General features: G+C 46.3%; 1 protein-coding gene across 1 annotated transcript in view; it reads right to left on the bottom strand.

Moving 5' to 3' along the window:
* Positions 1–15937, bottom strand: part of LOC144149025 (uncharacterized) — a 30259-nt gene that overhangs the window by 9557 nt on the left and 4765 nt on the right. Inside the window, exons 2-5 of the mRNA XM_077680569.1 lie at positions 12989–13038; positions 10298–10382; positions 4067–4095; positions 1624–1678 (exon numbers count right to left, since the gene is read on the bottom strand). Of these exons, the coding sequence (XP_077536695.1) occupies positions 1624–1678; positions 4067–4095; positions 10298–10382; positions 12989–13038 (219 nt within the window). The remainder of the gene's footprint in view (positions 1–1623; positions 1679–4066; positions 4096–10297; positions 10383–12988; positions 13039–15937) is intronic.

Below are 15937 nucleotides of genomic sequence, written 5' to 3' on the forward strand. Positions count from 1 at the left end.
TCGATCATATCGACCGTCGATGCAAACATACATTTCAATTTGCCTCATTCTACACCCGCGTGCACATAACCTAACATTCATTCTACCGTCACAACCTACCCGACCGGAACAATCTCCCTGCCGCCGCATTACATAGCACAACTTCTCTCTGTCGATTAATCGTGATGTAACATGAAACGTTCTTAGCTTAGCTGTGCATTATTTTGGGATCACGGAATGTCAAGTCTAAAAGGATGATGTCGCAAAACGACGTAAGCAGGATATGACAATAACGAAGCACTCTTCGTCGGCTCTTGATCGGCAGGATATGACAATAACAAGTAGAGATGGACAGGTGGAAAACATGACAACAAAGACAAGACGCCAGTGAGATCCAACCATATAGAATAGAGAGAATGTTTCACTTTCCACAGAAGTTTGCGGCAGCTGGGTAAACTTTTTTTTCTCAGGCTAACCTGTTTCCTTTTTTTTTCTTCGCCTGCTTATGTTTTTGTCACACTTAAGTTTTAGCTACTTTTTCTGTTCCTGTTTCGTTTCCGGGAATGTAGATTGCATAATATTGTCTGCACTGTCTGCATCGTACCATTTTCCGAACGCTGTTGGAGGCCAATTGAATCTGGCAATTAGGATAGACACCTCCTTTCCTACGTTTTTTTTTCTTTTTAAATTAAGATATTTCAACCAACTCGCCAGTTCAATTTGTTCCTAATTCTGGTAAACAGTACTTTGTAACTAATATAATTTAAAGTGCAATTTGTTTGTCCAAGTATGCTTTTAATTGTTCGGTTTAGTTGACTGAATGCTTTATAACCGTTGTAAATAATTTTGGGCAATCCCCCTTTTTAGGAATGTAGCTGGTGTGAAGGGAGCCACCACAGGACCCTGCTAATTACAATGTGGGGTTAGGTATTTTAATTGGTATTTTTATTTTTATGTCTTATTATCGATTGAGTGATTTATATCATATTAGTGAAGGCGTTATAAATTTGATCCGCTGTTTAATCACGCGTCGCCGATCACCTGTGTGGATATGTGGTACTTTCTCGTAAGGGCAACGGCACACCCCATTTTTCGCAAATAACATACATGCTAGATGTAGCAACGCGGGAATGGGAGTTCGCGTGTCAGAACAAAAACTTGGGATACTTACGGCAATAATAAATCAGTTATATAGTGAACAAAGCTATTGACTATTTCTAAAATTACCCGAATTGAAGTCAAGCCTATGAGAGTCTTTCTTTGCTATACGCCTTAAGCGATGAGAGGGGTAAATAAATTTTAAGTCATTATTTGCTATAAAGAGGGAACAGAACCACGAAGAAAAGCTCTATAAACCAAAGGTCCTTGTACTGCCTACTTCAATCAGGACTACCGCTAAATAATGCAATTTTATATTGAAAGACCACCTTCCCGGGAATCTTGCCTAAGTTTTATTCACACTTCGAAGCACCCCAAATACTTAAAAATTCAAGCATAAATTTTTTGTTTTTTCTTACGCTCTATGTATCTGATATCGCTTTGGAATTCTTTGGTATTTGGCAATCTAACATCTCTTTGGTGCTCGTACATAACGTAGTTCTGTTAAGAATACAAAAACGAACTTTTATAGGAGCTATAACTTACATTCAAAAGGCGACGCCGGGCAATCCTTCGGGCGGCATGTGAGGTTTTGTCGGCACTTTGGGAGCAAATACCAGCGAAGATACAAGGCCATCAGAGTGTTGGTACAATAGTGGTGTACACATCCAGATAAAATAGCTATTTTCTCACAGATGATAAATTCAGAAGCATTCAACGTACACAATATTAAACCCCCTTTTCATGAAACAAATCGTAGTTAACGTCAAATCGAGAAAATGAAACTCCGGCTTTTAATAAAATCAAGACAAGCGTATTGCCCTTGCTTGTCGGCTGAGTGTTATTGTTGTTGCGTATGACTTTGTGGGAATTACGTTCAGAGTGTAGCGTCTTGTATTTCAAAAAGAGTAAGAATGTACTGCCGCGTAGAAGTACCAAAACATCGGCAAGGTCTAAAGCAAGCCGGTTCGTTTGAATTATGTTTCAGCCCTCCGCGAGAGCATGCCCCATAGCTTACGTTGATTCCAATACCATTAGGTTCGTATGTTTTGTACCTACATTCTTTTTTTACATAAAACTGAATCAGCGCAACAGGGTTGCGTAACTTATATTCTTCTAAAGTCAAGTTGTTAGCGGGTGGCCTTACCGGCCAGCGACCGTGTGCACACCTCTTGCGTGTTGGACAGCATTCTAGGTGTTAAACAGTTTGTATGAGAACACATTAAACGATACCGGCATGAATAGATCCATCTGTTGGCTATGTAATTTAACTTATTTTAAGTTCAGAGAACTTTAGGCGTTCGCCTTGTTGTCGTAGATGGCTCGCTGGAACCAAGTAGAGCAACAAGGCGTTCCGTTGCTCTCGTGAACCGCTGGCGCTTGTCTTACATCTCCCCGTTAATTAGCGCAAAGAAATCCACAGGTACATTTTAGGCAGAATATGCATAATTAAACGGAAGCGCCCGCGTTCATTTAGTTAGGGACGCTCGTTGGTTTGGTTTTTACGATAGTAAACGAAAAAAAGCGGCCACGCACGAACAAAATGGCGCGTTCGAAATGACGCAGTGAGGCTCAACGGGCAAGAAGAAAATGTCGCGTTCGTAATGCCGTAGAAAGGCTCCAACCACGCAAGAAAAAAATGACGCGTTCGAAATGACTTAGAGATGCTCCAGCAGTGCATGAACAAAATTCGGCGTTAGAAATGACCCAAAACTGCTCCAGCATACCAAATTAAAGCAAGCACAAAAGGAACAGAACTCGCGCTGGCGCAGTTTCAGGCATGGGGCGCGCGAGCACTGCGATGGCCGGAAATTCGAATTGCATTCATGGGGTGGTAGCAGTGAGCGGATAACGGCTTTACAGCACATTATGGCGAATCACTGCTCTGCACTTCGGACAGCTTTCATATTGAGTGGAGCGGCTTTAATTTTTCTACACTGGCCAGCAATTCGCTTGTTTAGAGACAACTACATTCATTTCGGACTGACTAAAAATACAGATGTGCACCGCAAATACAACTGTAATGTAAACTAAGTTAGATCCAAGATGTTATCGCGAGTGAAGTACAGTTCAGAGTGGCCCGCAGTCAACGAGCTGCTGGTGAAGCCCCGTATTTCTACAAGAGGGTTCTCATCTTGAAGTCTGTGTGCACCACAAAAGTTGAAAATAAATGTTGCGACTTGGCGCGTCAACATGCGTCAGCACTCCCCCATTGCTGGCATCCAAAACACTTTTTGCGAGAAATTACGACTGAATAGATCGCTTATAGAAACATTAACTATGAACTGCACGTACACCTTGCTCGATTTCGATCTTCCCCGCAAACGCAGAAATACTTTCGCGCGTGCGAAATTTTCTGTAAATTGACGTAAGCTAGGGAAGGACGAATGGTGCCTCAGAAATTAAAATGGCCATGAAGGCAAAATACAAGTTTCTTCAATTCAAAAGACTGCTATATAGAAATAATCATGACCGAAACTTGAAACAAATATTCCAGATAATAAACCAAACTTGCGCAGCAGTGCCTACTCCCTGCCACTTCCCCCATTTTTCGATGACATGACACAATCTTGTTTGCGCGGTTGGCAGCCACCGACCGCACACAGGAAGACAATCCCAGAACACAAGCCGAGAACCTTGACTGGATTATTGTAGTGAGGCCTCTAGTTCAATTTGACCGTTTATTAGGAACTAACGGACCATAGACACACTGATTGACGTCACTGTAGTTTATACTACATCACTTCAGCGCAAAGTTTGACATTTTTTCAATATTTCTCGAATTTTTTTCCGGTTAAAGGATCATCTTTTGTGGCTCAACTGGAGTGAGTGAGTTACCAAGGGCCAGTTCTGTCAAAATTAAACAAAGTTTATATTTTGTCTTCACGGTCGCTTAAACGTTGCATGATATATTTTCATGAGAAAAGACTAAATATATTTTAATCCACACACCGTAATATTAAATAAAAAAAGTCTAGATGCCTCTTACCGAGCAGGAGTCTTCCATCACAGAAATGCCTGAAAACCGATCATACAAAAAGGAAACCGTGAATTTCAGCATGATTAGATGCAGTAATGCAGTTAGTTACATTATGATGCCAACACAGAAGTGGAGGGTCCATCTTTTTGGGTGTACGAAGCAGCGTAAGCAACCCCAACAAGAACAGTGCTTTTATTATCCTCGTATTCTACTACCGTACTTTTTTCTATTCTAATCTTAGCCTAAAACAGCCTCTTTCTCCTGTCCAATATCTTCTAACGCAATTTCTATAGCGCTGCCGACTGCGCTCTGGCTCAGCGCTTCACGCAAAACTAGAATGCCGTCCGATGACATGCGAATAATTAACACTAGCCAGCACCGCCCGGACCGTCTGCCGTTATGGTGTAGGCGTACCTTAATAATGCCAAGGACAGTGGTTTGAGGGGGCTCTTTCCGCGATTATATTTGTCACCTGTAGTGTATTACAATTTCGATGCCTTAGGTTAATTTTTGCTGTGTTAAATGATTTATTTGTGTTCGTTAGCTCATGTTATGTTAGGTTAAGTTAGTTAGGGGACCCTACTATACGTTAGGTAGAGCAACGTAGTGCCAGACGTGTTATGTTTTAACAAAACCCCGGGTTACGTCGATATAGATGAGTGCTTATAGCACCGTCGGACGGCACTCTAGACACATCTTTGTTCTAAGCAACATACTTGAAAAGCCCAATAATTGTGATCCATTAAGTTTACTCAAATTCCTCCTTTACCCACGGCTCCAGAGTTGTATTACAATTGCGCAGGAGGCAAATGCGTCAGATGGACCGATCTCGAAGAATCATATGCGAATACTGTAGCCCTACACTGTCTCATTCCTACATTCATATTTGTACGCAAAAGGCACGATGTGCAGTTAGTGAGAAGCTGTGTTGCAGTAGTTGATTCCACTCCCTCGTAATTTTTAGAATGATCTTCCGTAGCAGTCTGTCCGAAATCTGCCGTAGGCAGAACAGATAATGGGCAATCATGACACATCTTTCTGGCCATATTGCCTCTGCACACTACGTAGTATATGCAGTTTGAAAAGTTTTATTTTTTAACTCCCAGAGTAACAAAATTTTTAAATCAGTCAAATTATTACTAACTGCTGCATTGAAGCTATAAGTGACGTACCCAGTGGATATATCTCGTAAAGTTTCATAGGGCAATAACATTTTCGCACATCCAACGCTTTATATCGGTTTGACTGATTATCCTATACAATTGTCACATAACATCACTCGGCTAACAGTAACAATTGAAAAGTGATTAACAACTACTATTAATTTTTTACACTTAATAGCAACCCATGGCCCCCTATCACTTCGCGAAAGAAAAATAATTTGCATAAGAAAAAGGTGGTTGTTTTTAAACAGAGACTTGGATAAATTTCACACTGTTGCTTGGTTCCTTATCAGTGAAAGCGTCTACTTCTTTTGCTATGTTTCATTTTTTCTCCGTGTAACGCCGAGGAAAGATGCGCAGCTCAACCTTTCAGAGGGGCCTCCATGCTTACTACTATTACACATAGCGAACAATCCCTTCTGGAAAAAGTTGGCGTTAGAACTGAGAAATTTGCCCGAGGTGAGCACCATTGAAACCAACCAACATTACAAAATGTAAAACTAATAAACAGGCCTAATTCTTCGTAAGCACAGGCTGGCACTCCTTAGAAGTAGCGGGAAGCAGTGACTCGCCCCCAGCTGTGTTTTTCAAGCCACTCACTATGCTTGTTTCGATCTCGCGCAGGAGCGTTCGTTAAAAAGGCGCTGTAGGCTGCTCCCTCTACCCATCCAGCAGACATAAAACTTGTCAAGTAACCCTAAAGCAATTGAAAACAAAGGACAATGAATGTTGAAGAGTGAAGTACGCATCTAAAGCATCTATACCTTTCGACGTTTTATTTCTAATTTATCTCTTTTTCATCTTTAATAATCCTGAAAGAAACATCTTCCTGCATCTGAAATGTCTCCCTCCTGGACTGATTTTTTTCTGGGAGGCTGAAATTGTAAAGCCTTCATAAAATAAATGACATCATCGTATGACAAACACTGCCTCAGAATACATTCCGGATGGATAAAAAGAGGAAAAATTGCCGCCTAACCAACCGTTGTCGGGGCTGCATGGTTACGTCTCAGGCAGTTACGTTGCCGTTATGACATCTACATGTGAACTTGCATTCAAACTTCCGTTAACCGCAAATGAGAATCCTCGGAACTGATGTGTCATAGGAGGCTGTGTAAAATACCCGTAAACTCAAACCACATGTACACAAAAGACCGCAGCAATGTATACGCATGTGCGCTTAATATAAGTAAGCTCGGACTGAGTCTGCAGCACTCAGTCCTTTAACGCGCCCATGCGCTGTGATTGAGCTTAGCTGTATGGAATAGGTTTTCGCTCAGATAGTCCTTCATCGGCTTACATTAGTACCTTGGACGGAAACCGTAAAGGCAATAACTCTACGAATCGCGTACCAACACATCACGCAAAAGGTGTTTATTGCACTTTCACCGCATAAACTAGGGTCCCTAGAAATTGTGCTAGTCTGCCGTCCGCGCGCTTTCTCTATGGGAAGGCGTGTCCGCGCCGCTGATGCACGCACAGCGCTGCGCAGAGGGCGCTGCGAGCAATCGGAGCGCCCGAGCGGCTGGAGCAAGAGCGGCCGCAGGCCGGCCTGTGCCGCGCGCTATACTGCCGCTCTGCCGCGGAACGCGAGCGCGCATCGGGGTTTGTCGGCCACTTAGAGCGGTGAAATGGAATGGTACGAGGTACATCAGCTCACAATTGAAGGTACGATAGTACTATAAGACCTTTTAGTTTCACGCCCCGAGTTTTTCGCGAATTGGGCTACGGAGCCTCTTTGCGGCCGTTGAATTTCGCGAGTGAGACCGAAGGATGAAACCGCAGCAACCAGCGTAGCCGTTTCACTACCACCGCTTGGACCATTATTAAAGTAAAGCTTTCTACGTCTCACTGATGGCCTATGTCGCCTCGAAAAAGCACTGCGGGAAAGCCAACTCTGACGACGGTGATGTTTGTGAGTAAAGTGAGAGGGGAAAAAAAACGCTTCCCGTGATCAGAATCGAAGCTGGCTCCATCGCGTTTTGAAGCCGACGTCTATCTAAATGCGCAATTCCAACATGGTCAAAGCAATTTGGATTTGGAGAGGAGTGCATGGACGTGCACATGTAATTAGTCAGAAAAATTATCCACTCCTCCACTCCGCAACGATGGTTGAACACGAAGCTTTCGTCGCGTGAAATCAAACGGCAAAGGGTCGATTACAAATCCGGCGCGATCATAAGTCCAAAATGCGTGCGAGTCAAAGTGAAAGCTCAATGAGTCAAAGTCAAAACTCAGACGACAAGGAAGCACTCACAAGAAAGCTTCGCGTTCAACCACCAATGTTCAGACAGTGAGATCCCGTTCAAAAAGAACTCCCTGCGGCACCAGAAGCTGTGTTTGTTCCACATCGAAACTACCGGGTCATTCCCGAACGTCATTGACGGTGACAAGCACGCAGCCGGCTGGTAGGCTGACAAGAAGAAAAACGAAAGCTTGAGTAAAATGTTGTGCCAGCAAAAACTTGTTCCTATATACTTTGGGCAGAGTGCGGGGGGAGGGGGGATAAAGCAAGGTATATATGGTCATGACAGTATAAATTAACCTCAATATTTTTACTCCTTGGTTTCAAACAGCCACGATTATATGATTGGCCATAACACAAATATTCTCCCGTTTTGCTTTCCCCGCGTGCGTCTCGCAATTCTCTCCGAGTGTGTGGGTGATCAAAAAGAACCTGTGTAATGACTTGCAAGCGAAGTTACTGATTTGCAGCCATGTTTTATTAAAAATCAGTTTCACGTACCCAATGCTGGCGAATGTTTCAAATCGTGGTATTCACGAAAATTACAGGCACGCAGAAGAGGTTTGATAGTACCCAAATTTTTGAAAATTTCGAGTTAAGCGGAGTGTTGGGTTAAGCGAAATGCGAAAAATGTATGGCCAGATCACTGGAATAAGAGCTAGTGCTGGTAACAAACGCTCCAATGCACAGGGACGCTTCCGGAATACAGGCAAAAATAATTTGCAGAAAAAACAATTTTTTTAGGTATTGCGGAAAAAGAACTGCGTGATGCTCGTCTGTTTCGCGTTCGCATCTGGTCCTAAAAAAGTGTTCTCGAGCTTCTCAATGCCGCATCAACTGTTGGTCGCCAACGCTATATTCTGTCTTTGCTGTGAAGCAGGCAAAGCATATGTTTTTCTTGTTCCTGCCGTTTTTGGGACTTTTTGAGACACGTCGTCGTCCACATGATCAGAAGCGTCTTCCCCAGCTATATCAACGATGTAGGCGTCGGACAGCACTCCGCTAACGGGACATCGGCCGCGCACAGTGCGTACCCCGTGCAAATTTGCCGTTCGCGACGGTGTTCGGCGCGTAATGGGAGCTAAGCTTTAACCGAGAGCTTATCAGCTGCCTGCAGCGGATGTTGCATTGCGTCCTATTGTCAACATTTCGAGATATCCGTGATCCCCGAAAAGACGTTTCGAGACAAAGGGTGGAAAATGTCGCCTATGGCAGGTATATGCACGGCAAAAAAAAAAAGGTTTCGACTTAACCGATATTTCGAGATATCCGAGTTCGAGTTATGGAGACATCACTGTATCTGATGACTGAAGGTGATTAAACTTCGTATGCATGTGCACACGTCTTGTTTTTTTATTCGGAATTTACATTTAACAGATTCCCAGTTGACTGGACGTAACTGAGGGGGCCGCGAAGACGTGCGCTTAAGGGCCTCCAGATCAACGATGCGAAAGGTCAGGAGGCACCGGTTCGAGCTGCTTTATTTACATACACGTACAGGGGACAACATCTTGGGAGACTTGCAAAGAAAGACGGTTCCAAAGAGCCATAGAAAAAAGCGGAGCGCCGCCACACACCTCACACATTTTCACGCGCTGACTAATCCATCAGTTAACAACGGCGAGGGTATTCACAAAGAACGGTTGTTTGCTAGCTGAAGCCCCGCATGATATTTCCAAGCTGGAAAACGATGCCTTGCCGGCAGTGTTCCCGAAGCCCCCGAGTATGTGTCGAAATCGGTTCGACACATACTCGGGGGCTAGCATAGCGACACGATTCCGCGGTTTTTACAAGGCTCGATCCTTCATAATACGCGAAAACGTACTCCTGTCACTTCACGCTCCGGTTAAAACACTTCGTATTGGTAAGAACCAACTTATTTGGCTAATCTGGCTTGTCGACAGAAACGGATAGGGTTCGAAAAGGGGCAGTTAAAATGGGCTGAACCTGCCCAGAAATAGGGCAGAACTACGAAGGCAGCAGCGGCACGGCAGAGCGCCGTCCGCCGCTGCCCATCGCGCCGGCCGGCCACCGCGCTCCGATTGACTGCAGCGCCGCCGCTGCATGCATCACGGAGGAGCCCCCTTCGCGGCCGGCGGACGGCAGACTAGCACAATTTCTAGGGACCCTACATAAACGCTTCTAGGTAGAAATGCCTCCTTGTGATCACGCCGCCATTGTTAATGTAAAATGACGGAGTCGCCTCGTGGAAACCCCGCGAATGCTCCCCATCCACTCTCCAGTTGGTCGCACACTTACTTTTCGTGTTGCTCCAAGCCTACAAAGGCCCCGCATGACCAGTAAATCAAAGCCACATAGCAACAATGTTGATCGGCTTATCCGGAGAGTATTAGTGTACGCTCTTGCATATTTAGCCACTCCCCCTGGACGTCGAAGTACGCGTTTACTGTACGCTGACCGCGACAAGGGGCAAAAATTCCCGTATCGAGATTGGGCGCACAGTTCGGTGAAGCCCAGGCAGCCAAACTTAAATCTGGAACCCTCGACTACGGCGCGCCGTATTGCCTAAGTGTTGCTTCGGCGTATTAAACCTTAAAAGTTGTGGACTCATTTGGTCAAACAAACAATTTTCGTGTTTTTGATACACAAACCCACTTCACAACGCGGCGCACTGAAGCACACCAAAACTGTATCTTGCCCCATTCTGTCTACCACAGCCCCGTACACAAACAGCTAACAAGAAACTCGTGCAGCTTTTGTGTGGACGCCCTTTCAAACGGAGTATTCAGTCGCAATGCCCGTAACGTTGTTGACTTCTCGTCGCGATGCGTGCGGTACTGTCTAGGTGCACAAGGGTTCATCTAAGCTCACAGTATTTTTTTCCTCCATCACAGTTGGCGATTGATGACAGGTTGTAATGGGGCACGCAGCGTTGTCCATTCGAGCAGTCCGCGTCCTGCAGGGAAGGATGGTGTCAAACTTTTTGCGGAATTTCATGAAGGAGTAACTCAAACAAATTAAAATTACCCGCAACAAAACCCTTAGTGTCGCTTACTATTAAAAGAACAAGACGTGTATTTAACAAAACCGGATTGGGGGCATTATTCAAGCATTTAAACTGTCTAGCATCGATTCACCGTCTTCTGATCGCGCAAACGTTTTCCCGTCCAGGTCACGCTGAGACGGTGGGTGTGACCAGTTCTGTACTTTCTGCAAAATGCGCTCTAAAAAATCATGATCCATTGGACTCTGAGAAAATGCATTACCAGCTTTAGATGCAAAGCAAATCATGCTAGGGGCTGTGTCCCTCCATCCCTTGTTGTCGTTGTTCGCCTTTAGCACGCTACTGCGCATGCGCGTCTCTTCAGCCCCGTCAAAGTTTGGGCTAACGTCAGGGCAGTCCAATATAAAAAGAAATAGTTAGGCGGCGCCCGGTTTCGACCCCACGACTCTCTAGCCGCAACGGGAGGTACGTGGCGCTCTTCCCACTGCGCTACAAACCGAGACGGGAGCATGTGCTACCAACGCGCCGGATGTCCTTCACTCATTCAACCTACGTCAAGAAGCTAATGATACAACGAAGGCATGCGAAGCTGAACGTCAAGGGAAACGACGAACAGAAAAATAATGGGAACTTCAGTCGACCCCATGGCTGCTTCGCATACTACTCAGGGTTCCCCTACGGGAAGATGGTGTAATTTTTTTTGTACACATCTTGCGGGTGGTAGTGGTTGGGTGCAAGACAGCAAATTTTAATAGCAGAGCTGTGGCACGTCGACCCTTTTCGTAAGTCGCCTGATTATCGTGTGTCACGCAGAGGTACAGGAGCAGGTTCCCAGACGTGCTGGTGGCCTTACAGAAACCGGTTCCCAGACCCCCCCATAGAAGGCGCAGTGGTGATATCGCCGCACTGCCGATGGCTCTGGGTTCTTCTACCAGAGCGAACGTGACGAACAGGCCATCCACGACCCTTCAGAGACGGAATCAAGTGTCTCAGGGACCAAGCTGTGTCAGCGAAATTGGGCACTGTTCTGCACAAACGCGTCAAGGCGTCAGCTTAACAGTACACTCCAGTGAGCGTGGACTGTGGTCATTGTGCAGTGGCACCCTCCTGTGTGACACTCTTGCGTGAGTGTTTAACTGCGTTGTGCGATAACTGTGAACACTTGGAAGCGTACCCACTTATATGCGTTTGTCTTTAACTGCTTTGTTTTGTTTTATTTGGCCAGAGCACTCGCAGTGTTAACCTGTGGCAAACGGCATGACCAATCAATCATCATCATCAACAAAGAATCATTGGGGGGTTCCTCTCCTTCCCGCTTGAGGAGGGAGAGCAAGGGAGCCTTCCACCGCTGACGTTTAGATGCCGATTCATTAGCGCGAACGGTGCAATTTGCGAGCCGACGACGGTGCCGTTCCCGGTAGAGCGCCCCTTCATGTTCTGATCTTCACAAGTGAACCACAGGAGTATAACTTATACTTCTTTTGAGCATTGATAACGGACATCTCTATGACAGTCAGACACATATTTTCGGCACGGTCTTCGCCGGTGGTGTCTGCCGCCCGCCGCCGCCGATTAAAATCAAGTCTGAGTTCTCATCATCCCTCTGGGTAGGCACGCTGATCCCCAGTACGACGAAAGCAGAGTGGTCAATTTAATAAGGCAGAGTGCCTATTTGCCTGGTTTAGGCAAGCGCAGAGCCGGAAGTCAAAGCATGGACTTGAACAAACAAGGAAACACAAAAAAACGCACACACAGAAACGCCTCCAGGTTTGAACGTCTCCCCAATCATGTTTATAACGGCTTGCGACTTTGGCAGTGACCGCATGCTAATAAAAAACACACACAGAGACACACACAATAAACTCAATGTTAAAATAAAGTGGTACTTCCTACCACCGCGTGTAGGCAGAACTACCTACCATATGTTCCATTTCTGCGTGGCTACACCCACTGACTGGCTACACCAAAATTCTCGCGCATTACAGGAAAACTCACCATCGTCTCCCACCACCACACTGGCGCCTCTGCAGAAAGGACGCTACAACTTGGCGGCGGCTGCAAACGAATACCTACCCACATCCCACCCGCCTCCACGTCATCTTCCCCACCCAACACCCTTCCCTCTGTGCTCACTGTCCCCAGCCAGGCACCCTCTACCATATACTATGCTGCCGTAACAGTTATTGTAGTGGACGCGAACACTATATTGAAAACAAAATCAGAGATGCAATTTAATGCCTTATAACATAAACACTGGTTTGTTTACTATCAAAACCTGTGCTGGTTTATAATATTCATATGCTTTTAATACCCTCGATATTTATTCACACATCTATTCACTACATAGGTGATGTGTGAGGCGCTTAAACTTCGGAAAATCGCAACAGGGTCCAGGAAGACAACAAAACAGGACCTTGCGCTCCGTCCTGTCTTGTTGTGTTCTTAGTCCCTATTACTACAGTCCCAAGTTTAACCGAATCACACATCAGTGATGCAGCAGCAACTAGCCACCCCTTCTACTGATGCCCTCTTTACCTACTTCAGTTTTATACACTTACCTTCGAGCAGAGCAGAGGTCCGCTTTGGCCTAAAGACCCATGGTTGTAGGCTGGATGTAAAACACGAGAAAACGTCTTAATGAACACCAGAAATAGTAGGCAAATTTGCTACTATTGTTCACGTTGATTTACAGTGCAACTGCATCTCCACAACGCAAAACTTGTAGAGATTTTTGTACCAGCCCAGAAACACTTAGGAAACCATTTTTCACAGAGCAACATGAGGCCGCGCTCAAAAATCCAAACGTTCCCCTCTTGCATCTCCCTATATAATGAAGTGAAACAGCTAGTGTAAAGATGGAATTTTTATGGCTCTTGTTCGGGCTTTTCCTACCCCTTAATGTTTCCGGAGAAGCAGCTTTCGGTTTCGTAGCAACAATTGACACTTATATTTCAAATTCTTTGGTGAAGCCCGGTACCTTTCTGTGTAATTTTTTGTGTGTGTTTCTATCTCCGCAGCACGGTGTAAGAATATTCTTACACCGTGGTTCGCAGCAATGCCTGCATGAATATTTGCTTTGTCATAGCCAGTCTTTGGAAGGCTTAAAACGATTCAGTAAATTTAATTTTGTTCGTTTCTGTCCGTTAGTTTTCCTGTTATTTTCTTTTTCTCACATGTCCTTGATTCAAATTTGGAAACGTCCCACGCGATGACGTTGCAACATACTCCTCAGGATGGTTGTCTGGACCACGGAGAAACACGTAGAATATCTTTAAAAGACTCATTCCGGGTCGACGTCTGCCCCAAACCCGACAACTATATTCTCGAATTCTGCTCGGTTTATGGTCTTCGCAATCCCACTCCTTTCCGATCTTGCACCCCACGCTGCGCCATCTGTGGCCTTACCACAAGACAGGCGACAAAACATGCAAGCAGCAGTATCGCACCCCATACCTTCTGCAGTGACGCCGCTGGGATCAAGAACGTTCTACCAACACAGCCCCGGACGATCCTTTCACGGCAAGGATAGGGATACCCGTGGCATTCTGCAGCCCACGGAACCGTTCCACCTCCTCCTCGCGTCTCACGGGCCCCACCGCATCCCAAGGAACTCAGCGCCGCTCCCGCTCCAAACGACGATCAACAACCAAGTGGGGCCTCGGACCGCTCGAAGGCTCTCCGACGCATAAGCCTACTGGACGCCAACGCAGCCCCACTACAGAACGGCGGCAAAGCCTGTCTAAGCCTCGCCATCTCAGCGCCTCTTCCGCTCGCCAGCAGAGCCGGTCCGGTCGACGCCAGTTCACGTCTCCGGCATCAGGCACTACAAGCTCCGGTGCGCCTCCTTAGTTATCAAGCTCCTTAGTGCCCCTCCTTAGTTATCAAGATATCCTGACTCACTACAAGGACACTAGACGCGCCACGCCCGCACGTCTCACTCACTCGACACCAAGCGACCGTATTACGGGTAATTCAGACGAACACCCTCCCTTCCCCAGCACTCTATAGCAGAATGTACCCAACCTTATACAGCCCGCTCTGTCCTTGCTGCGGAAACTGCGACAACATGCAGCACATGCTATGTCAGTGGCCCACTATGCAGGCCAACAACTTTATTTGCGACGAATCAGGCTGGGAGGCCGCGCTGCTCAGCCCCAACAAAGACATCCAGACGGCTCTTGTGGCTCTGGCGGTCCGTGCGGGTCCTCCGGTGCTTCAGCGAGACACGATACCGCATTCACTTCATTCATAAACGGCCCGGCCACAGACGCCGCCGTCGGGTCCAAGCTGGACTTGGCTGTTGACAGCCTGAGAAATTATCGGGCCACTAAATAAAATCCCCCCCTCTCTCTCTCTCCCGTCGGCAACATTTGCCGCTTCAAATAACCAACATTGTGAAGGGATAATTCCATTTTAATGAAAACTTTGTTTACGTAGTAAACCCTTTCCTATGGAAAGCCTAGTTCAAGTGGAATGCGTCAAAAAGGTGACGGTGTCCACCACGACAGAAACGGCGATCAATTTGACAGAAGAATAAAATCAAGCCCCTCCATTCCAAATGAAAATCGATTCCCATTCAGGTGTCTCTTGAACTACCGGGCTTACTACTCTGCACAGTGGGCCACTGTCCCTTCTGGCAATACTGGGCCCTCTCTCTGAACAAGATTACTTCGAAATCGCCAGCTGTTGCAGGATTTTGTGTACTTACAACCAGACTATTTGGCTACCACCAACAAAAAAATCCTACGGCAGAGCTTGAATCTTCAGGTGCGACAATGCGATATAGCGTTTATTTTAAATATGGTGGTGGTATTTGTGGTAGTTGTTTTTGTTGTGAGTGATCAGCCGAGGTTAGCCTGGCTGGATATTCCGGCAATTCACCCGCCCGAGCTCATCCTTATTTTAGGGTCCTTTCACCAGGGTGTGCCAGTTCTGTTTCCCGTAGAAAGTTTAGTAGGAAGCGCCACACATCTCTACGAAGACGATGTGGTCAAGAAAGTTGTGTGGAGAACGAGGTCGCGGGTTCGATTCCCGACCGCGGCGGCCGCTTTTCTGATGGAGGCGAAAAGCAAAAACTCCCGTGTGTACGAGATTTCGGCGCACGTTAAAGATCCCCAGGTGGTCAAAATTAATCCGGAGCCCTCCACTGCGGCGCGCCTCATCGCCTGCGTTGCGTCGGCGCGTTAAACCCCACAATCAATCAAGAAAGTTGTGTGGGACTGGAAACTTTTGAATTCCTGAGAGCATTGCGGTCCGTTCGACATCATGCTCGTAGGAACACATTGCATAGTGGTGTGCCTTCCCTATCACTGCACGTGACGAACATAGAGGCGATCGCACGAAGCTCGCCTTGAATAGCCATGTTGTCGTGTTCGCTGAGCCCGTCTGGATGCGGTACGGTAGAGTGGCCCCCGATCTCGTAAGTCCCGTTGTGATGCAAGGCTGATGATAGGGAGCTCCCAATGACTGTAATTCGACTACTGCTCGCCTGAAGTCGTCAGTGATCG

The sequence above is a fragment of the Haemaphysalis longicornis genome, unplaced genomic scaffold (assembly GCF_048455015.1).
Source record: "Haemaphysalis longicornis isolate Haplotype H1 unplaced genomic scaffold, Haemaphysalis longicornis Haplotype H1 scaffold_8, whole genome shotgun sequence".
NCBI lineage: Eukaryota > Metazoa > Arthropoda > Arachnida > Ixodida > Ixodidae > Haemaphysalis > Haemaphysalis longicornis.